The 17,320-nt window shown below is 27.0% G+C and overlaps 4 protein-coding genes across 6 annotated transcripts; 2 read left to right on the top strand and 2 right to left on the bottom strand.

Annotated features, from left to right (window-relative positions):
• Window positions 1-202: 202 nt before the first annotated feature.
• On the bottom strand, window positions 203-5,318 carry LOC106784684 (ATP-dependent RNA helicase DHX36-like). The gene is made up of 13 exons (XM_014744491.1): window positions 5,138-5,318; window positions 4,382-4,951; window positions 4,119-4,308; window positions 3,748-3,922; window positions 3,503-3,651; window positions 3,292-3,430; window positions 2,751-2,946; window positions 2,392-2,656; window positions 1,858-2,150; window positions 1,350-1,770; window positions 1,028-1,236; window positions 771-945; window positions 203-487 (listed from the first exon to the last, which is right to left on the bottom strand). Exons 1-13 carry the CDS (start codon window positions 5,193-5,195, stop codon window positions 424-426), a joined length of 2,904 nt encoding a protein of 967 aa, XP_014599977.1. The 5' UTR covers window positions 5,196-5,318; the 3' UTR covers window positions 203-423.
• A 348-nt stretch (window positions 5,319-5,666) lies between these two features.
• On the top strand, window positions 5,667-11,758 carry LOC106784672 (uracil phosphoribosyltransferase homolog). Its single transcript, XM_014744469.1, has 7 exons — window positions 5,667-5,926; window positions 6,090-6,132; window positions 6,347-6,496; window positions 6,565-6,709; window positions 6,900-7,030; window positions 7,351-7,414; window positions 10,895-11,758. Exons 1-7 carry the CDS (start codon window positions 5,784-5,786, stop codon window positions 10,945-10,947), a joined length of 729 nt encoding a protein of 242 aa, XP_014599955.1. The 5' UTR covers window positions 5,667-5,783; the 3' UTR covers window positions 10,948-11,758.
• Window positions 11,759-12,385: 627 nt separating this feature from the next.
• LOC106784673 (SH3 domain-binding glutamic acid-rich protein homolog) lies at window positions 12,386-15,767 on the bottom strand. 3 transcript variants are annotated; one of them, XM_014744472.1, is made up of 7 exons: window positions 15,673-15,767; window positions 15,421-15,538; window positions 14,599-14,781; window positions 14,360-14,509; window positions 14,051-14,091; window positions 13,705-13,872; window positions 12,386-13,626 (listed from the first exon to the last, which is right to left on the bottom strand). In XM_014744472.1, exons 2-6 carry the CDS (start codon window positions 15,463-15,465, stop codon window positions 13,707-13,709), a joined length of 585 nt encoding a protein of 194 aa, XP_014599958.1. In that variant the 5' UTR covers window positions 15,466-15,538; window positions 15,673-15,767; the 3' UTR covers window positions 12,386-13,626; window positions 13,705-13,706. The 3 variants fall into 3 exon arrangements, with proteins under 3 accessions (XP_014599958.1, XP_014599956.1, XP_014599957.1); XM_014744470.1 differs by having other exon boundaries at window positions 15,421-15,744; XM_014744471.1 differs by having other exon boundaries at window positions 12,386-13,602; window positions 15,421-15,744.
• A 445-nt stretch (window positions 15,768-16,212) lies between these two features.
• LOC106784651 (60S ribosomal protein L37a) lies at window positions 16,213-17,090 on the top strand. Its single transcript, XM_014744433.1, has 3 exons — window positions 16,213-16,301; window positions 16,697-16,825; window positions 16,909-17,090. The coding sequence occupies exons 1-3, from the start codon at window positions 16,299-16,301 to the stop codon at window positions 17,053-17,055; spliced, it is 279 nt and encodes a 92-aa protein (XP_014599919.1). The 5' UTR covers window positions 16,213-16,298; the 3' UTR covers window positions 17,056-17,090.
• Window positions 17,091-17,320: the final 230 nt, after the last annotated feature.

The following is a 17,320-nucleotide window of genomic DNA, read 5'->3' as shown; positions in this document are numbered from 1 at the left end:
GAGCGACGCATATACTGGTCTTCTATACGAACGTCTCGTATGAAAATTCTATCGACCCATATAAGGATCGTACTATCAATAAAAAAAGGAAAGTATTGAAAATGATTGATGGATAATTTTAAATAATATATAAAATATATGTATATCTATTTAAATACTTAGATACGTATGTACTATATATATTATATTAAATAGATCTATGAAAGATTACTTATTAATTTATTAATAATTTGTATGGATTTCTTGTCAATTGACGTAGAATCCCATAAATCTATTTATTTAGTATTTAAGCATACATTTTACAGTAATAAATGACCTGTCATAGTAATACATAATACATACAGTAATACATGATGTATAATTTGTCCCTTTAATTAGAGGTAACAGAGATTTGAATTGGAATATTTATTCATTTAACTCTTTTTAACCGTTCAATTTACCGAAACCCATTTCTTCGTCCGTTTGTGATACAAATTCTATGAGAGCGCTATAAAAATAAATGAATTAGGATAATAAATTAATTCATTATTATATACAGGATGAGATACGTATAGTAACCTCTATTTGAATCGCTAGTAACGAAAGGATTAATTATATTAAATATATAATATTATTATTAAATGTTTTTCTTTAATTTATCATGCATCTTGCATTAAAAATGGAAAAATAAACAGTTTGTTTAGAGTTATTTTGGAGAAAGCAACTTTTATCTCACCCTGTAAATTGACAAGAAACATATCATCTAGAAAATTGAAAAGAATAATATTTACTTAAGTATTTGTCCTTCTTGATTATCCCAATTCACTGTACCAGGATGAGAAATTTTATATTCTAATAAATTATTTATTATCGTTCGAAGATCCTGTATAAGTATGGCGGTTCTCGGATCACATAAAAAACTTAGCGAAGTGTTTAACGTTATTACGAACCCCTGCCTTGTTCTTTCTAAAATAAATTCATTTATTAATAGAACATCAGTATAATAGAAAAAAAAGTATATTGCATGCAAAATAAAATTCTGTCATACGAATAAAACTATTAGATCCTGCAAATAGTAATATCGGAGCTGTGACGCAAGACGTATCGTGTAAATAAATAGCGGTAGATCGTTGCTTTGTAAAATATGTCAAAAAAGGACTTGGAAAATCCTTCATTTTATTATTGACGCTTGAGGGGTGTACTTTGACAGTACCATCTTCGGGTGTCCAAGCAATTACGCCACGCTTAAAATCACCTCTAAAAAATACAAATTAATATTTTATATAGTAAAAATAATTAATATCTATTAAAATTAAATAATTAATAATCTATTTGTAATTATAAATCTTTATAATAAGGAATACACGTACCCATGTTTGATGGTTGCTATATTTGGATATAATCCTACACAAACTATAGCTTTGATCAATGCTATATTATTAGAATTTCTATTAGCATTTTCGTCTATTGGATCATCGCTATTTAAAAATTTCATTCCACATAAGTGCTGAGCAAATTGACGTTTCATTTCGGAAAGAAGATTTAAAGTATTGTAGGACAAAAAATATTGATAACAAAAACCAAAGTTATGATTAATTTCGAATCTCCTAAGAGCTTCGGCTAGAGCAATGTGATCGCTGTATTGCCACATACTGAGTTCTAATTTTTTTTCCATTGCTTTCTCTTCTTTTCCCAAAGGACAATAAAAGGCATCTTTGAAAGTAAGACTCGCTGCTATAGAAAATACTGGATCTACGCAAGAAAACAGTGCTGCCCATATAATCATTTTACCTGTTAATGAAAAAACAAAACAACAATGAATATATTACACATAATTTAAAATAATTAATAATCGTTGAAGAAAAGGAAAGAAATTACCAGTCCTAGGATCAAGAGGAAGTTGTGCCAAATGATATCCAAGAGGTGTCAAATGTTCGTCGTTGTCTAAAGCATTTAATGTTCTCAATAATTCAAGTGATAAATCAATGGCTTTCAAATTAGGTGGATCCATAACGCTAGCAAGAAATTCCTTCGCTTCTCCTAATTGTAAAATTTTAATCTGCAATATAACTTGTTCTAATCGCGTGCGTAACATTTCGGGTAATTGGTAGTCCTCGAATGTTAGTTCTCTTGCTTTACTGTACAGATGATAACAATACCCTTTTTTAACTCTAAAACAAATACATAAAAACTTATTTCATTTTTAATACTAATCAACCATTGATCAACCTAGTTCTCGTTGAATAACTAAAGTTAGACTGGAACACTGTGTGCTTTTGACTCCAGAGAGACGGGTCAGAATCTTCATGGAAAGTGAATTGTGTCAGAAAATGTTATAAAAAATTCTTGAATTCGTAAAAGGAAAAGTAATAAAGATATTTTAAATATGTATTGAAAGAAAAAGTTATTTACCTTCCAGCACGGCCTCGTCGTTGTTTGGCATTAGCCTTCGAAACCCATTCGGGTTCTAACGTTTCCATATTTTCATTTACATCGAATCTGGAAAGCTTTGTTTTTCCACAATCGATTACATGTACCACATCTTCTATCGTTATGGATGTTTCAGCAATCGATGTGGCGATGATTATTTTACGTACGCCAAGTGGTGGTTCTTTGAATATAAGCCTCTGATCGATTGTTGGCATACGAGAGTGAAGTGGATAAATAATATATTTATCTATAATATTACAAAAAAAAAAAAAAAAATACAAATCAATATCATTCATCATATTTTATATCAAAATACTCATTTGACAATTTAAATTACTTACTAGTCGGATAATGTCCGGAATTCAATATAATTTTATTTAACTTAATGATATCCATCATACCGGGTAAAAATACTAGAATAGCCCCTGGTTCTTTAGTCGTACATATATGTCTAATCAATTCTTCTATAAGTTCTAAAGATAAATTTTCACAGTTTGGATTGCGTAATTGGTTTATGACACTCATAGGATATTTTTTCTAAAAGAAAAAATGTAATTGTACTAAACGTTTAAGTCCTAGGGTTCCTTGGAAAAAATCTTGTCAAAAAGACCCAACCAGGGCGACAGCACTTGTTTCAGTTTAAATCGAGCAAATCTAAGTAACATTATTGTGTTAATTTTTTATTAATGCATTGATTGACAAGCATTTTCAACAGAATCCTAGGGCACTGTCGGTTATCCATAACGGTCAAATGGAGAGGAGTTTTTTTGACATAAAATCTGATCTATGGACCATCAGCGATCGTGCTGCTTGGGACTTAAATGGTTGAACGACAATGCTTATATTCACTTTCCATATATATATATGTTATATACTACTTACTTCTATTACAAGATTTACTACATAGGAATTTATCATCTCTAGATAATTACAATGTTTGTCGTGCTGTTCCTTATATTTCTTTTGATGTCTTTTATAACTAAGTTCTTTTACTGTAAATTGACTCTCAGGGAAACGAAATCTGTAAAAAAATACAAGAAAAAATAAATATATAAATAATAGTTTATTCATTATTCAAATAAATAATACTCACTCTGTAAATAATAATACATCTTCTAAATAAAATTCTTCTACGGGATAAGTGAACCCTGGTATATGAATTATCGGACAATTACTGTAATAATCGGAAAATCTTTTGGAATTAAGTGTTGCACTCATCAAAATCACCTTTAAATCTGGTCTCTGTATAAGTAACAATAAATCTAATTATTAATTATAATATACCTTAAAAAAATAAAAAAAATGAATAAATATAATTATGATATCGATAATACATACAACAGGAATTATTTGCCTTAATAAAGTAATAATAAAATCACTTTCTGTACTACGTTCGTGAACCTCGTCTAATATTATATGCGAAAATCCTTTTAATGCAGGATCGGATTGCATAAATTGCAAGAGCATACCGGTAGTACAAAATAATATACTTCCACGGTCTCTAGGTGGTATCCTTTAATAAAAGTCGATTATAAGCATTAATTTTAAAACGAACAACTCAAACATTTATTGATTTACAGTAAGCAATTGGTTAACAAACATAATCTGTTCAAAGATGATGTCTGCTAACCAAACTGTTTATTTAATAATATAAATAATATAACCAATCACTTGCAAACTATATATAATAATAAATCATTTCTACATACTTTTCGAGTCTTATTTGAAAGCCCACAGATTTGCCAAGTCTCTCCGCTCTCTCTGCAGCTACTCTTTCAGCGACAGATATCGCAGATATCCTTCTCGGTTCCGTACAAATAATTCTGGTAATGCTACCATTTTCATTTTCTAATTCGTTATCCAGAATAAATTGTCCAACTTGCGTTGTCTTACCACAACCTATAAGATAATAGTTTAAAATCAAAAACAATCCCTTTTAATACTAATGATTATGAGAACGTGAATGACTTACCAGTTTCTCCGCTAATTACAATAACTTGATTATTTTTAATTAAATCTAAGATCTCCGCTTTCTTATCATACGATGGTAGTTTTTTTCTAAAAGCTTGCATGGCTACATATTCGTTACTATTCTGTTTTTTGTTAAACTCTTCAAATAGAATTTTGTCAGAGGCAGGATCCCTTTCCAGTCTAGATTTAACAGACATTGCTTTGGCAATATTATTTTGTATATTACCGGACAGAAGTTCTAAGAACTTTTGTTTAAATCTAGAGTCATGAATGTGAGTATATTTGTTTTCTAAATCACTGTTGTTTGTAATATCCGGTTTAATGTCATTATTGCACACTTTATTGTACAGTCCTTTAGAATTTTCTACGGCTAATATCATTGTGTTCTCTACGCTTTCTTTAACTTTGATAAGATGTTCTTGCTTTTTCTTAACTTTATTTTTGTGTTGATCTCTATAATATAAACCAATTTCTTTTCCTCTCAACCATGAGGGATGCCCTTTGCTTCTTTCCCCTGATTCTCCATTATTTTTTGAAGTTGACATCGATGCATTTGATTGAATTTGTTCATCTATTAAATTAATATATTTATATAGACGTTAGTTAAATATTAACTAAGATTATAAGATTCACAAAGTAATAATAGTATATTATTTATACTAAATCAATTAACATTGTTTTCTTAAAACAAAAGAAAAAAGGAAAATTTGTGGTTTTAATACATATTCATTATTTTCTTTGTAAATAAGAAATTTACTTTCTCTTCCAAATCTTGACGTTCTTGGTGCCGACTTTGATCCACGATGATGAGACATTTCTTAGAATCATATATGTTAATTTCAAACAATACTCTATCAATATCGTACAAACTATTAAAATTTAAATTGTCAATGAATCGTTGATAGTATTACTAACCTTCTCTTGTTTAATCATAGACTAGTTCGTTTTACTAAAAAGATTTTCCACCCTTCCCAAAAAAATGAAATGACTCGAGGAACCATCTTCAGAGAAATATTAAAACTTATAGAAGCGGGAAAAATGATTCTTTTCAAATTGTTATAAAAAATATGAAAAATATACTGACTTTAATTTTTATGAAAGAAATAATAAATAAAAAATAATAATATAACATTGAACAAATGCTTTTTTGCGAATGAAAGTAGATAAATAAATGAAATAATAATAAATGGTATTTTTAATAATTGCTTAGTCGATAAGGTAAATTTCGAATGAAATTAAAGGACGAGTAGTCGTTCCAATTTATTTATAACTCGTGATAACTTTCATTTTTTTTCATTTTTAATACGTTCATTCTTCTAACTGCTGCTACCGATAATAAAATTAACTAAACGCGTGTGCTTTGAATAAAAGAGAGAGAGAAATAAAGAGAAAGTGAGAGAGAGATGGGTACTGCAGATACCGCACCAATTGTCAAAAAAGTATTATTAAATGAAAGTAATGAAATTAGCGAAGATTATGGACCGAATTTAAAATTATTACCCTGTAACAATCAAGTTAAAGAATTACAAACAATTTTACGGGACAAGTAAGTTTTAAATGATTACATTTAAATATATGAAATAATGACTTTGCTAAGCTCTAACAATTGTCGACGAAATCAACAAAATTTTTTAATATTAAATGCCTATTATAAGACTTAATTACCATTGATACAAATGAATGATACATCATTATTTTGGATTTATTAGAAATACCACGAGGAGTGATTTTAAATTCTATGCCGATCGTTTGGTAAGACACATATGTTTCCTTATTTTAACTTATAATTATGATGAAGAATAGATAATGTTATACAATTATTATTTACTTACTATCGATTCTTGGTTAGTCGATTTGCAAAAAAAATTCGAATAATTATTATTACTAAAATTTTTTTAACATACATACACATACATATATGCAAATATGTATATATAATATATAACTATAATAATGATAATTTTAGATTAGGCTCGTTATCGAAGAAAGTTTAAACCAATTGCCTTTTTCTAAACGCGTGGTTATAACGCCAACTGGATCAGAATACAGTGGTTTAAAATATCAAAAAGGTAATTGCGGTGTTTCTATCATAAGAAGCGGAGAAGCTATGGAACAAGTATGTATGAATAATAATTAATCAATGTTTTATAAGTGTATGTGAAAAAGTTATTTAACTATTTGTAGGGCTTAAGAGATTGTTGTCGTAGTATCAGAATCGGTAAGATACTTGTAGAAAGTGATGCAGATACGCACGAAGCTAGAGTCGTTTATGCCAAATTTCCAGATGACATAGCAGAAAGGAAAGTCTTACTAATGTACCCTATAATGGGTAAGCGTAACGGGTTTATTATAGCACATTATTTAATAGTTAACATGTTGATCACCATAATTATATTTTCATTAAGGCCAAGCGTAACTCCTAGGAGAAACAGACTCAATTTATACATGGCGATCAATGTGTTAATAGATTAGTAAGAAAAATGAATATTTTGATTATTACTATATTCGCGTATATTCAGGTACAGGAAATACTGTGATAAAGGCCATAGCTGTCTTAAAAGAACATAATGTATTAGAAGAAAATATCATCTTGTCAAATTTATTTTGTACACCAACGGCAGCTAAAACTCTAGTCACTGTCTTTCCCAAGGTAAGTCTATTAAACTAATTTGTATCAATTATTTAATATCTACTCTATGCGATTACAAATTCTTTTAGTCAACATGTTCGTTATCAGTATCACACAGATTTTCATTGAGAGCTCAGTGTTAAATATTTGTGGCAATAAACAACATGAAAAATAAGTTCTGGTAGCAAATGTGTTTATACTAACGCGCGTTGTGTTATTATAGATAATATTAAAGTACATGCTTGTGAATGATGTAGTCTACATCCAAATCTAGGAAACAAATAATAAGATATAATTTTATATTTTAGTTTTAAAAATTAAGTTAAAACTTTGTATTACAGATGAAGATCCTGACCTCAGAGATTCATTGTATTGCACCAAACCACTTTGGACAAAAATACTTTGGTACGGATTAATTATATTTCATATAGTCCAGAACATACTATATTATTAGGAATGATATAATGCTAAAGTAAAAGAAAATTTAGTTATCGAAGGTTACATGGTGCACAGACAAAAACTATATTATATATATATTATATATATATATATGTTGCGTTTCTATCTGATACAAGGAATACGATAATTATTGCTATAGCATAAGTTTATTCTCTCAGTCAGTTTTATTATACTGAGTACCTGATGAAATTATTATTACGATTACAAGCATACAGTGCTTAAATAATTCATTTTAAATTTAATGATTATTGCAATAGTACATTAATTCAATTCGAGTCATTTATTCTTTTTTTTGATGGTCAATTAAGTCAGTAATATAATCTTAGCATGTATAATTTATATTATATTATTTAATGATTACCAGTTGCATATGTCAACCTTCTACAACTTAATTTTTTTCCAATCTACCGTAGAATTAAGTAGTGCATCTTATTTTTCTTAGTACTTACATATAAAAAAGAAAACAAAACAACGTATGGTACTTTTGACAGGAGTGTTCGACTTAATATCCTCAAATTTGATCTATTCTTTTTTTAAGATACAGTATAATGTAAATAATGAACTTTTCTATATATTGAGGCAACTAGTATTTATATGATATAACTTTGTTTGAGGTAAACTTAAGCCCTTGTTACAGATATATCTCATTGAAAGTATATATTGCATTAGCATATACTTGTTCGAAATAGTAGCTACAAAAGCTTACTATTTCAACGAATGATCAATAAGTGGTTGTATAGTAATCATAGTCTTTATACATAATACAATTAATCCGATAAAGAAAAAACAAAAATTATCACCTTATAGGTTTAACGATACTATAATCTTATCTAATTATGATACACTATTTTGATATTTATGGATATATTTATCGAGAGAATTATGCTTTTTCTTTTGTTATTCCCTTTTTTAATCATATTGTTATTTTATGAAACAGAAAGATGCATAATATTTTTTTAAGCATACATTTGAGATCTATTTTTATTTAGAACATATATTTTTTATCTTTTGATTATGAAGATTGAAAATTTTGTCAACAAGCATAATATGAGCATAGAATTGCTATACTAATATCAACATTATTTTCAATTTTATTTAATATTAAATTTGAGGAATCAAAATATATTCCTCGACTGCAGCTTATCCATCATTATTTTAATTAATAATTAAGAAATTGTTTAAGTGCTTTTTTTTAAATCATAATTCTAAAAGATACAAATTCAATTTCTTTGTATAATTTCCTATCCATAGAACGATAAAGAAATATAAATCTTTTTGTATACACACACATTTCTGATAATTGGAGGTGCATCTGAAGAGACTTAGACAGTCACAGAGAGCACAATAATAATCATACATAATAAAAAATACAATTAATACGACTGCATAATTACTTAAGCACTCCTTTTACAAGTGCAAACACATTTATGAATTGCAATTCTTTATCATTATTATTAAAAACAATAGACGCAGAGTCATATTTGAAGTATTCATAAAAAGATCATAATTTTTCATATTTTACTGGATATATATATATATCCATATTTTGTAAATTAATAATTCACTGTCAGAATGTTCTGCTAATTACTTTGTAAATCTTTCAAAATGCGATATATTATTATTTCCTTTTTTCCCTTATTATCATAAATGAATTAATTGAAAATAAACACAAAGTTATATTATGAAATTTTGCTATGTAACTATTTACAAATATTTGCCTTATTATTTGATATTGCATTTTAATAGATACATTATCCTTTTTTGTGAAAATATTGCATACGTTTATATGTATATATATATATATACACTTATACTTTTATGTGAGTTTTAGTATAATACATATTATTATTATATAAATGAGAAAACAACAATGGCAACACACTCATAAGAATATATGTATGTTTGAATGTGTATGTTAAAAAAATATGTTCAACAAGTATTTGTTGAGAGTGATGTGCAATGAAACGTATATAAACGTATTTCAATTAGTTTGATTTATTTTTATGATCAAGATAATTATATATTTCATATATAATTAATATTTATTGGTAATCAAATGCTTCTTTGTACTACATTGAAATGCGTTTTAATTAAAAAAAATTAAACTTCTCCTGTTTTTTGCTATTCATACTTCGTTATTAATTCATTGAGTGAGAATGAATGAATAATTTTCACAGATAGTCAAATTTAAAAGTAATATGATGAAAAAATAAGTTTACGATATATTTTTACAAATAGAAAATGCCAAAAAAAATTCGAAAGGAAACTTATAGGACTTATTATTATTTATTGCTAAATATATACATACTTTTTTTTTTTCTTATATACTTATTTGAAAAATATTGTTGGCGAAAAATTTGCCTTATATGGTGCCTGTGAAAATTCTGTATCGGACAGACGATGAATAGCAATTACAGAACTAGAAAAAGAGAAATAATCATAACGATTAAATATAATCGAGTGTACATAGAGAGATGTCTGTCGTAAGGACCCATAAATTAAAAGAAATATTGCTATTTCAGTTCGACAGGAACATTTTTTGATACTTGCATACCTGGGTGTTGAAAAACAATGTTACCTAGCATTATAGATCGGTATATACAAATAAACATATACATAGTGGATATTTGTTAGTTAGTAATATTAATCTATAATAAATGAAAGCTTATAATAAACCAATTACCCTTTATTTATTTTATTTTTTTCTTTTAACATATATGTTACTATCTAAGAATCAAATGAAATACTAATGAAATAAATTAGACCTTTTACGTTCCTGGAATAGTATGAGTTTACCTTGCATTACTCTTGCATTACAAGGAAAAATGAAATTAAATAAAATCAAATTACTCGTATACAGAGTGTTCTCTAACTGGTGATATAAGCAAAGCAGTACATGGTACCAATGTACCCATACTTGACAAATGTTCAAACTTATTTTGCTCAAAAACAAAATCTTGTATGAACAAATTTTATTCAACACAATCGACTAAATTCTTAACGTAGAATCACCCTCTGCTCGCTTTATGCTCTCAGGACATTCTGTATATTTAGTAATTTAAAAAGAAAATAAATTTTTATACAAGAAGTAACATATATGTTCTCTTTTCGTATAGGAAGAAATAATGTTTTCAATTAAATAAATAGTATCTGATTATCTTAATCGATCACATAACATATGACAAATAAGAGTAATAATTTAATCACCTTAATTTTATTCGTCTAAACAAAATATCTAGGTGACGTTGAGACATAATTCATATATTTTTTTCTATTAATTAATTAGTATTATTATTTAAACAATGCTTCCGTGAATAAATCATGGATTTGATTTTTTGTAGATTTATATTGAATATATTTATGTTTTTTGTTCATATATAAAAAAATACAATTATCCAAAGCACATTTAAGAATTGTTGTTTTCAGGGACAATTTATTACAACATAGGAGAGACAGGTGTACAGTGGGAGAATTTTTGAAGAAAATCTAATAGAAAAATTCAATCGTATATCCTACAAAATTTCAAAGAGATGACATACATCGATAAATAAAAATTCTAAAAAGCTAATAAAAGTTAAGCTAAATTATAGTAAGTAAAATATACTTTTATTATTTTCTTCTTGGACTACGTAGAATAATATATATTATTATATATACATATGTGCCTTGGTGATGTGATTATCGTTTAAAATATAGTTTATAATACACAGAATTTAGTTTTTTTTTTAAATCAGTTAAGAAACAAACTCAGTACTTCGTATTTCATTAGGCTGTGCTTATTTGCTATAAAAAATTTAACATTTATATCATATCATAGAATATTTTTTCATATATTTGTATATCATTAACTCTTTGTATTGTAGAACACAATTGTAATAATATTAGTTAAATAAGAATATTTGTAAAATTATACAGTGGATGATTGGTTAACGAATACCTTACAAAACAAACAAGAAGTAATCCTGTGCATAAGATTTGTAGAACTGTATTAATCAATAATCAGTCAGCAAACAATTCGGATAATGAACATCGTCTTTGAATAGATTATGTTCATTTACTGATCATCCATTGTACTTAAAAATTTCAAACATATTTTTTATACAATGATTATAAATTCATTGTTGATCGTATGAAAACTTTTATGAAAGAAAATTAACAATATTTTTTGTAATTAAACAATAAATGTTTTCATGTATTACTTACCATCTTGTATTCAAATTTCTTTCATTTGTACGTACTACTATTTTTATATAATATTATTGGAAATTTCATATTTTTACTTCTTCAATAATATATTTTTATATATTGTAAAAGGATTTATTATTTTTTCTTTAACAGTAATAGATATTCGAAAAATTGCATATATAAATAATTCTCTTTCTTTTTATTACACTTTTTTAAGGTAATCATACGCAACATAAATAATTGTTATGATTTGTATATATTATGTATGAAGAATTATGATATTGCAATATTTTGTTCGAAACCTATCATAATAAAACTTGAATTATTTAGCAATATTATCCAGCACCTATAAACTGCTTATCTGATATACAATGCGTCAGATTTTATTTTTCTACAAAGCAATGCGATTTTCAAATCAATGATATTTTTAAGTTTGAAATGTCTAAGTTATTTCGAATACATAAGCTATATCATATATTATATTTATTATAGAAGTTTGTAGATTATAATAATTCAAGCATAACATATTCTAACCATAACCAACATGTAAATGTAATAATTAAAAGATAATTTCTTGATAAAATAATAGGAGAGAAAAATAATAATATTAGGCCTTTCAATGATGCAATAGCTACAAAGTTAAAAGCTAAATAAATTTGTATATAAACAATAATAAAATTATAATAGATAAATAAATAAAAATTTGTTTGCGAATAAAAAATTGAAAATATATATCAGTAACAGCATTAGTAATTATTGCCAATACGATGTATGCATAGAAATTTGTCGATTGCACGATTAAACATTTGATTTGTTAAATTCCTTTATTATTTAATAAGCGAACCAAAATAGGTTTCAATAATTTAAAAATGTAATTTTTGAAATATGTGAGATATTTAGTTCCTTATCAACAATACTTTATCAGTATATACACTGATGTTGATTAGAGGTCACTTGTCTTTTACTTATTACTAAAGTTTATGAGATATTAGTAAAATGCTTTATTGTAAAGGAAGTTCGTTATTTCTTCAATATTTCCTTTTAAACAATAAATATACATTTACATGAGAACATATTACAATTTGATCGATTATATTCAAATTAATCTCTTAGTACTCTAATCTTTCATCTCTCTTTCATTTTTATACAATAATTCATTATTTGAGACTTGAACGTTGTCATCGTAAAACTACGTAAACTATTTACGTATTTTTTTTAAACAATAATACAATTTCGTAGCAAAAAATTCTATACAAGAGTATAGAAACAAATTAATAAGAATAAGAAATAATATTATTTCTGACTGATCTTCAGAATAAAATACTTGCAATTTTTAAGCTAATATGCGCGAATAAAAAATTTGTAAGAGGCTGAATAATACTGTTCTTTTAAAAAGGATATAATTTAGTATATATATATTTATATATTTAGAGAGATATTATATATATTCTTTTCTAAGTTTTTCATTATAAACTTCTAATAATCTCAGCATTATTCCTTTCGTTACTATCGACTCATATATGGGTCGTTCATGCAAAGGCCTCATATGTATGAGCGAATTTATGTAGAATGATACTCGCGCCAAAGCATGCCGTAAAGAAAGGATTCAAATACTTCTAACTCCGATCTAATATTTGTTTAGTTATAATGATATTAATGGACAAAAGATATGCTTGATATCTTTCAATATGAAAAACTGTAATGAGAAACAATGGAGAGATATAATGTAAACGATCCGAAAAACTTACAAATTTCTATAAACTATTATAAATCTCATTTTGTCTTATCGGATCTAATAAGAAAATAAAATTGACATAAATTTGATTTGAATTCGACATAGCTCTACAAAAGTATTGTATACGAATGATCTATACAATTAAATATAATCCTTCATTCAATATATAATCCTGTTGTTCAGAAAAGTAGTAGTGGCAGTATATTCATTCAGCCTTAAAAAAATGATAGTCATAATTCTGTAAAATGAACTAATTAATAACTACCAAATTCATAAACTAGCCTAATCTATCTAAAATAATGAATAATATATTTACCTCTATTCTTCTTTTTCTTGATCATCAGATTTCTCTTCATTTTTATCACCGGGTTCTTCCATTTGTTCGACGTCTTCTTCATTCTCTTTCGTTCCACCATCGAGCTCCGTCGCTTTGGATTCATCTAATGGATCATTGTCATTTGGCAAATTTGTTCTATCTTCTGCGCTAAAATAGTAGATTTTATATAGTAATTCGGAGTTCAATGACTTTTTAAAGTAAGGATTGTTAATGTGTTATTGTACATTGATGTAATATCAAATTATTGTAATTTATAAATAAATTCAATATAATATATTACTTTTTTTTTACAAGATTATGCAATCAAATATTTCGTAGTGCATACCTTTCTGATTTTACTATAGCTGCGTCTTTGTCTGTGGATGGCTGCAACAAATAGGTGATATTTATGAGTAGACTAAATAAATTTAGTATCAAGGACGCGAGCCTAGGAAATAACTATAGATCATTGGATTTCTCAGATTTCAGCTTTTAATGTTAAACTAAAGAACAATGTTAACGAAGGATGATATATGATGCTCATTTTTTATAATACTGGATATCATATTTAATTTTAATGAAATCATTTAACTTGGAAACAATCATCTAGAAGAAAGCAGTTAAAATGCATTCCTTATAATTTCATATAACAAACCTCTCGACTGGAAGTATTCCCATTTTCTTGAATATCGTTATTTTGTGCTTTCGAATCTTGAGAAATATCTTCTGGACTAACTGGAGGTGTCATCTTAAGAAATTTCTCTAATTCGTCTAATTCGTTAGCCATGTCAAAGTCTTCATAATCCTAGAAATACATTTTCTTATTTTTAACACTATTGTTAAAGCATTGAAACATAAAATATAAAAAATTAAAAAAGAAAAGTTATAATTTACCCCACAGTATTCATCTTCGTTAAATATCTGAGGCGGTAAAGGATATTTACTATCTTTTCCGACGCTATTGCCTTGCATAAACTCTTTATCCAATTCTTTTCCTGGTTCGGTTATATCAATAGTTTCATATTCTACATTTTTACTGTCTAATATCATCAAAACTCGCTGCTGTCTTTTCTTCACCTATTAAAGATAACAACTATTAGTGATACGAATAACATAAGTTAAAGTAACAACGATAAATTTTTGTTTATTATATTTAAGTTAATAATAACGTACTATAGTTGCACAGTTATTAACACACGCTATTGTTTATAAGTAACAATAAGTAAAACACTTATAAAAAAAGAAAAAAAGAATAAATAAGAAAACTCGAATGCAATTCTAAAATACGTTTACATACAAGGTGTACCAAACACACACATGTCAATAAAAAGAAATACAATAAAACATAGTAGAAGACAACTTTCACCAACTAAACGGGATTGAAAAAATAAATCATTGACACGTTGAAAGATGAAATGTTATAACATATGTAAGAAAATATATCTGATTTAAAGGAACGTCATGTGGGTAAATATAGTAGGAGTGACAGTGACTAATGTCCGATTGTATGAGTTTTATTGTAATTTGATCCACCATAGTTCGTTAAGCATGAAATGTCATAAAGAATCGATTGGCCGGTTAGTTGGGATCACGATTGAGTATAGATCATTATTATTTGATCGTCGAATGTTAAGAACGATTATTGATTTAAGGTTATTGTTTGGTCGAAGGGTAATTTGCTTCTTTTTTGTTTTGTTTTTTCTTTTTTTAACTTACTTCCTTATTCCCGCTGATACCCGATACGTAGATTTTAACGACCATCCTTAGCCGGTGTCTACTTCTTATCGATCGACGCCTTCCAGCTTTATCTCTCAGCAACGATCCTCTTTTGACCCTACGAAATGTCAATGAATATATATCAGCGTTAAAAAATTCGTGATTCACTGCGAATTAATTGTGCGTATTCGTAATCCAACAGCGATGACGATGATGGATGATGAGTAACAGAGGACAGTTTAATCAACGTACACGGAATAAACTAGTGCTCCTTGTTTCTAATACTTCGATACTGTATCTATAGCTACGTCATTCGTGCTAGACTCGTTGTGTTGGGTGTTCTCATAGGCGATTGCATCTTATTTCTGCCGACTAACGCCAGGTGTCGCTACTAAGCCGTCATATATAGGGTGTTCACAAAATAATAAACATGAAAACTTGGCCTAAAAATAAATAAATTACAAAATCGAAATTATAAACATTTTACATTATTCCTCTATAATCTATAATATAGTAATTTATTGTATAGAAATTAATTAACATACGAATATATATGATGTCTACAAAATAATGACCATGAGAAACATACTTAAAAATACCGAAATTACAAAATTAAAATTATAAATATTCTTAATTATTTGTATAATCCATAATATGATTGATGATAAATAATACAGAACTTAATTAATACTCTCATTGATTTTAAATCATTATTTTATTACATTGTTTTATTAATATATTACTTAAAAATCTTATAACAAAATTTTGTTTTTTGAAATCATGCATCTTCCGGTATGCGCCATATTACAATCGAATCGTTTTTAGCTCTCGCCTTTCTTTCTTCCGGTTTTAACGAAGGTCTTATTTAACTGTACAAAATGGTAAGGTGTAAAATCTATTTTTTTAAATTAAATCGTGTGAAATTATTGCAAAGTGTGTTAATAATATATCATAGTACAGTTTTGTTTAATAATTTTCATATTTATTATCATTAAAGTTTACACTTTTATGTAAATTTGTATTTTAAGGTTATCTAGTAAATAGTTTAATGTTTATTCCTAAGTTGCTGTACTTTTTTTTATAAGTGTTTGTTTATTTAACAAAGATTACCCTTTTATTTATTAAAATGTATATACCATGATTGTTAACTTATCATGTTATAATAATTAGCAACATCAAATCATAAAAATTATTAAATCAATAAGGTGATAAGTATTGTATTTAAAAAAATGTTTTCTTATTTTGCCATATAAGTTTTGTTTTTTTCTGTGATTAGGCCAAGCGTACAAAGAAGGTTGGAATCACAGGGAAATATGGTACTCGTTATGGTGCCTCCCTTAGAAAAATGGTTAAAAAAATGGAAATTACTCAGCACAGCAAATACACTTGCACATTCTGTGGCAAAGTTAGTATATCATCCACATATATTTACACTTTTATTTCATTGTAATATTAATTAATTTCTATTAAAATTCTATCCCTTTACAGGATGCTATGAAACGTAGTGTCGTTGGAATTTGGTCATGCAAACGATGCAAAAGAACAGTTGCTGGTGGTGCTTGGGTGTACTCCACAACCGCAGCTGCATCGACTAGATCAGCTGTTCGAAGATTGAGGGAAGTTAAAGAACAGTAAATGTATATAATAAATATGTTAACATACATTTTGTACATCTATGTTTTTTTATTTCATCATCTCCTGATTCATGGATTTATATTGTCATAGATTTAAACTTTACGTGCATAATTGACTTACGAATTACCACCCTATACATTGAAGCTACAAATTGCATCTTTACGTTAACATTTAACAAATAACGGTAAGCTTTCAAAGTATACAATAGGTTACAAACGGTCTAGAGTCATTCGATAGTCATAATAAAATTCAATTTATTTAAAGC

This window comes from Polistes canadensis, unplaced genomic scaffold (genome assembly GCF_001313835.1).
Source record: "Polistes canadensis isolate GaletaPanama2010 unplaced genomic scaffold, ASM131383v1 scaffold_38, whole genome shotgun sequence".
NCBI lineage: Eukaryota > Metazoa > Arthropoda > Insecta > Hymenoptera > Vespidae > Polistes > Polistes canadensis.
The sequence above is the reverse complement of the archived record's forward strand: the minus strand, read 5'-3'. Positions and strand labels throughout refer to the sequence as shown.

What these genes read in the sequence shown, in the direction of transcription:
- LOC106784684 (XM_014744491.1), bottom strand. Translation starts at nt 5,195, where the DNA reads ATGTCTCATCATCGTGGATCAAAGTCGGCACCAAGAACGTCAAGATTT. An exon ending in GTCAAGATTTGGAAGAGAAA is followed by an intron (nt 4,952 to 5,137) that starts GTAAATTTCTTA and finishes TTAATTTAATAG; the next exon opens with ATGAACAAATTCAATCAAAT. An exon ending in ATAGCAACCATCAAACATGG is followed by an intron (nt 1,237 to 1,349) that starts GTACGTGTATTC and finishes TGTATTTTTTAG; the next exon opens with AGGTGATTTTAAGCGTGGCG.
- LOC106784672 (XM_014744469.1), top strand. Translation starts at nt 5,784, where the DNA reads ATGGGTACTGCAGATACCGCACCAATTGTCAAAAAAGTATTATTAAAT. An exon ending in ACTAATGTACCCTATAATGG is followed by an intron (nt 6,710 to 6,899) that starts GTAAGCGTAACG and finishes GCGTATATTCAG; the next exon opens with GTACAGGAAATACTGTGATA. An exon ending in CTTTGGACAAAAATACTTTG is followed by an intron (nt 7,415 to 10,894) that starts GTACGGATTAAT and finishes TGTTGTTTTCAG; the next exon opens with GGACAATTTATTACAACATA.
- LOC106784673 (XM_014744472.1), bottom strand. Translation starts at nt 15,465, where the DNA reads ATGGTCGTTAAAATCTACGTATCGGGTATCAGCGGGAATAAGGAA. An exon ending in ACGAAGATGAATACTGTGGG is followed by an intron (nt 14,510 to 14,598) that starts GTAAATTATAAC and finishes ATGTATTTCTAG; the next exon opens with GATTATGAAGACTTTGACAT. An exon ending in GCTATAGTAAAATCAGAAAG is followed by an intron (nt 13,873 to 14,050) that starts GTATGCACTACG and finishes CTACTATTTTAG; the next exon opens with CGCAGAAGATAGAACAAATT.
- LOC106784651 (XM_014744433.1), top strand. An exon ending in CTTGCACATTCTGTGGCAAA is followed by an intron (nt 16,826 to 16,908) that starts GTTAGTATATCA and finishes ATCCCTTTACAG; the next exon opens with GATGCTATGAAACGTAGTGT.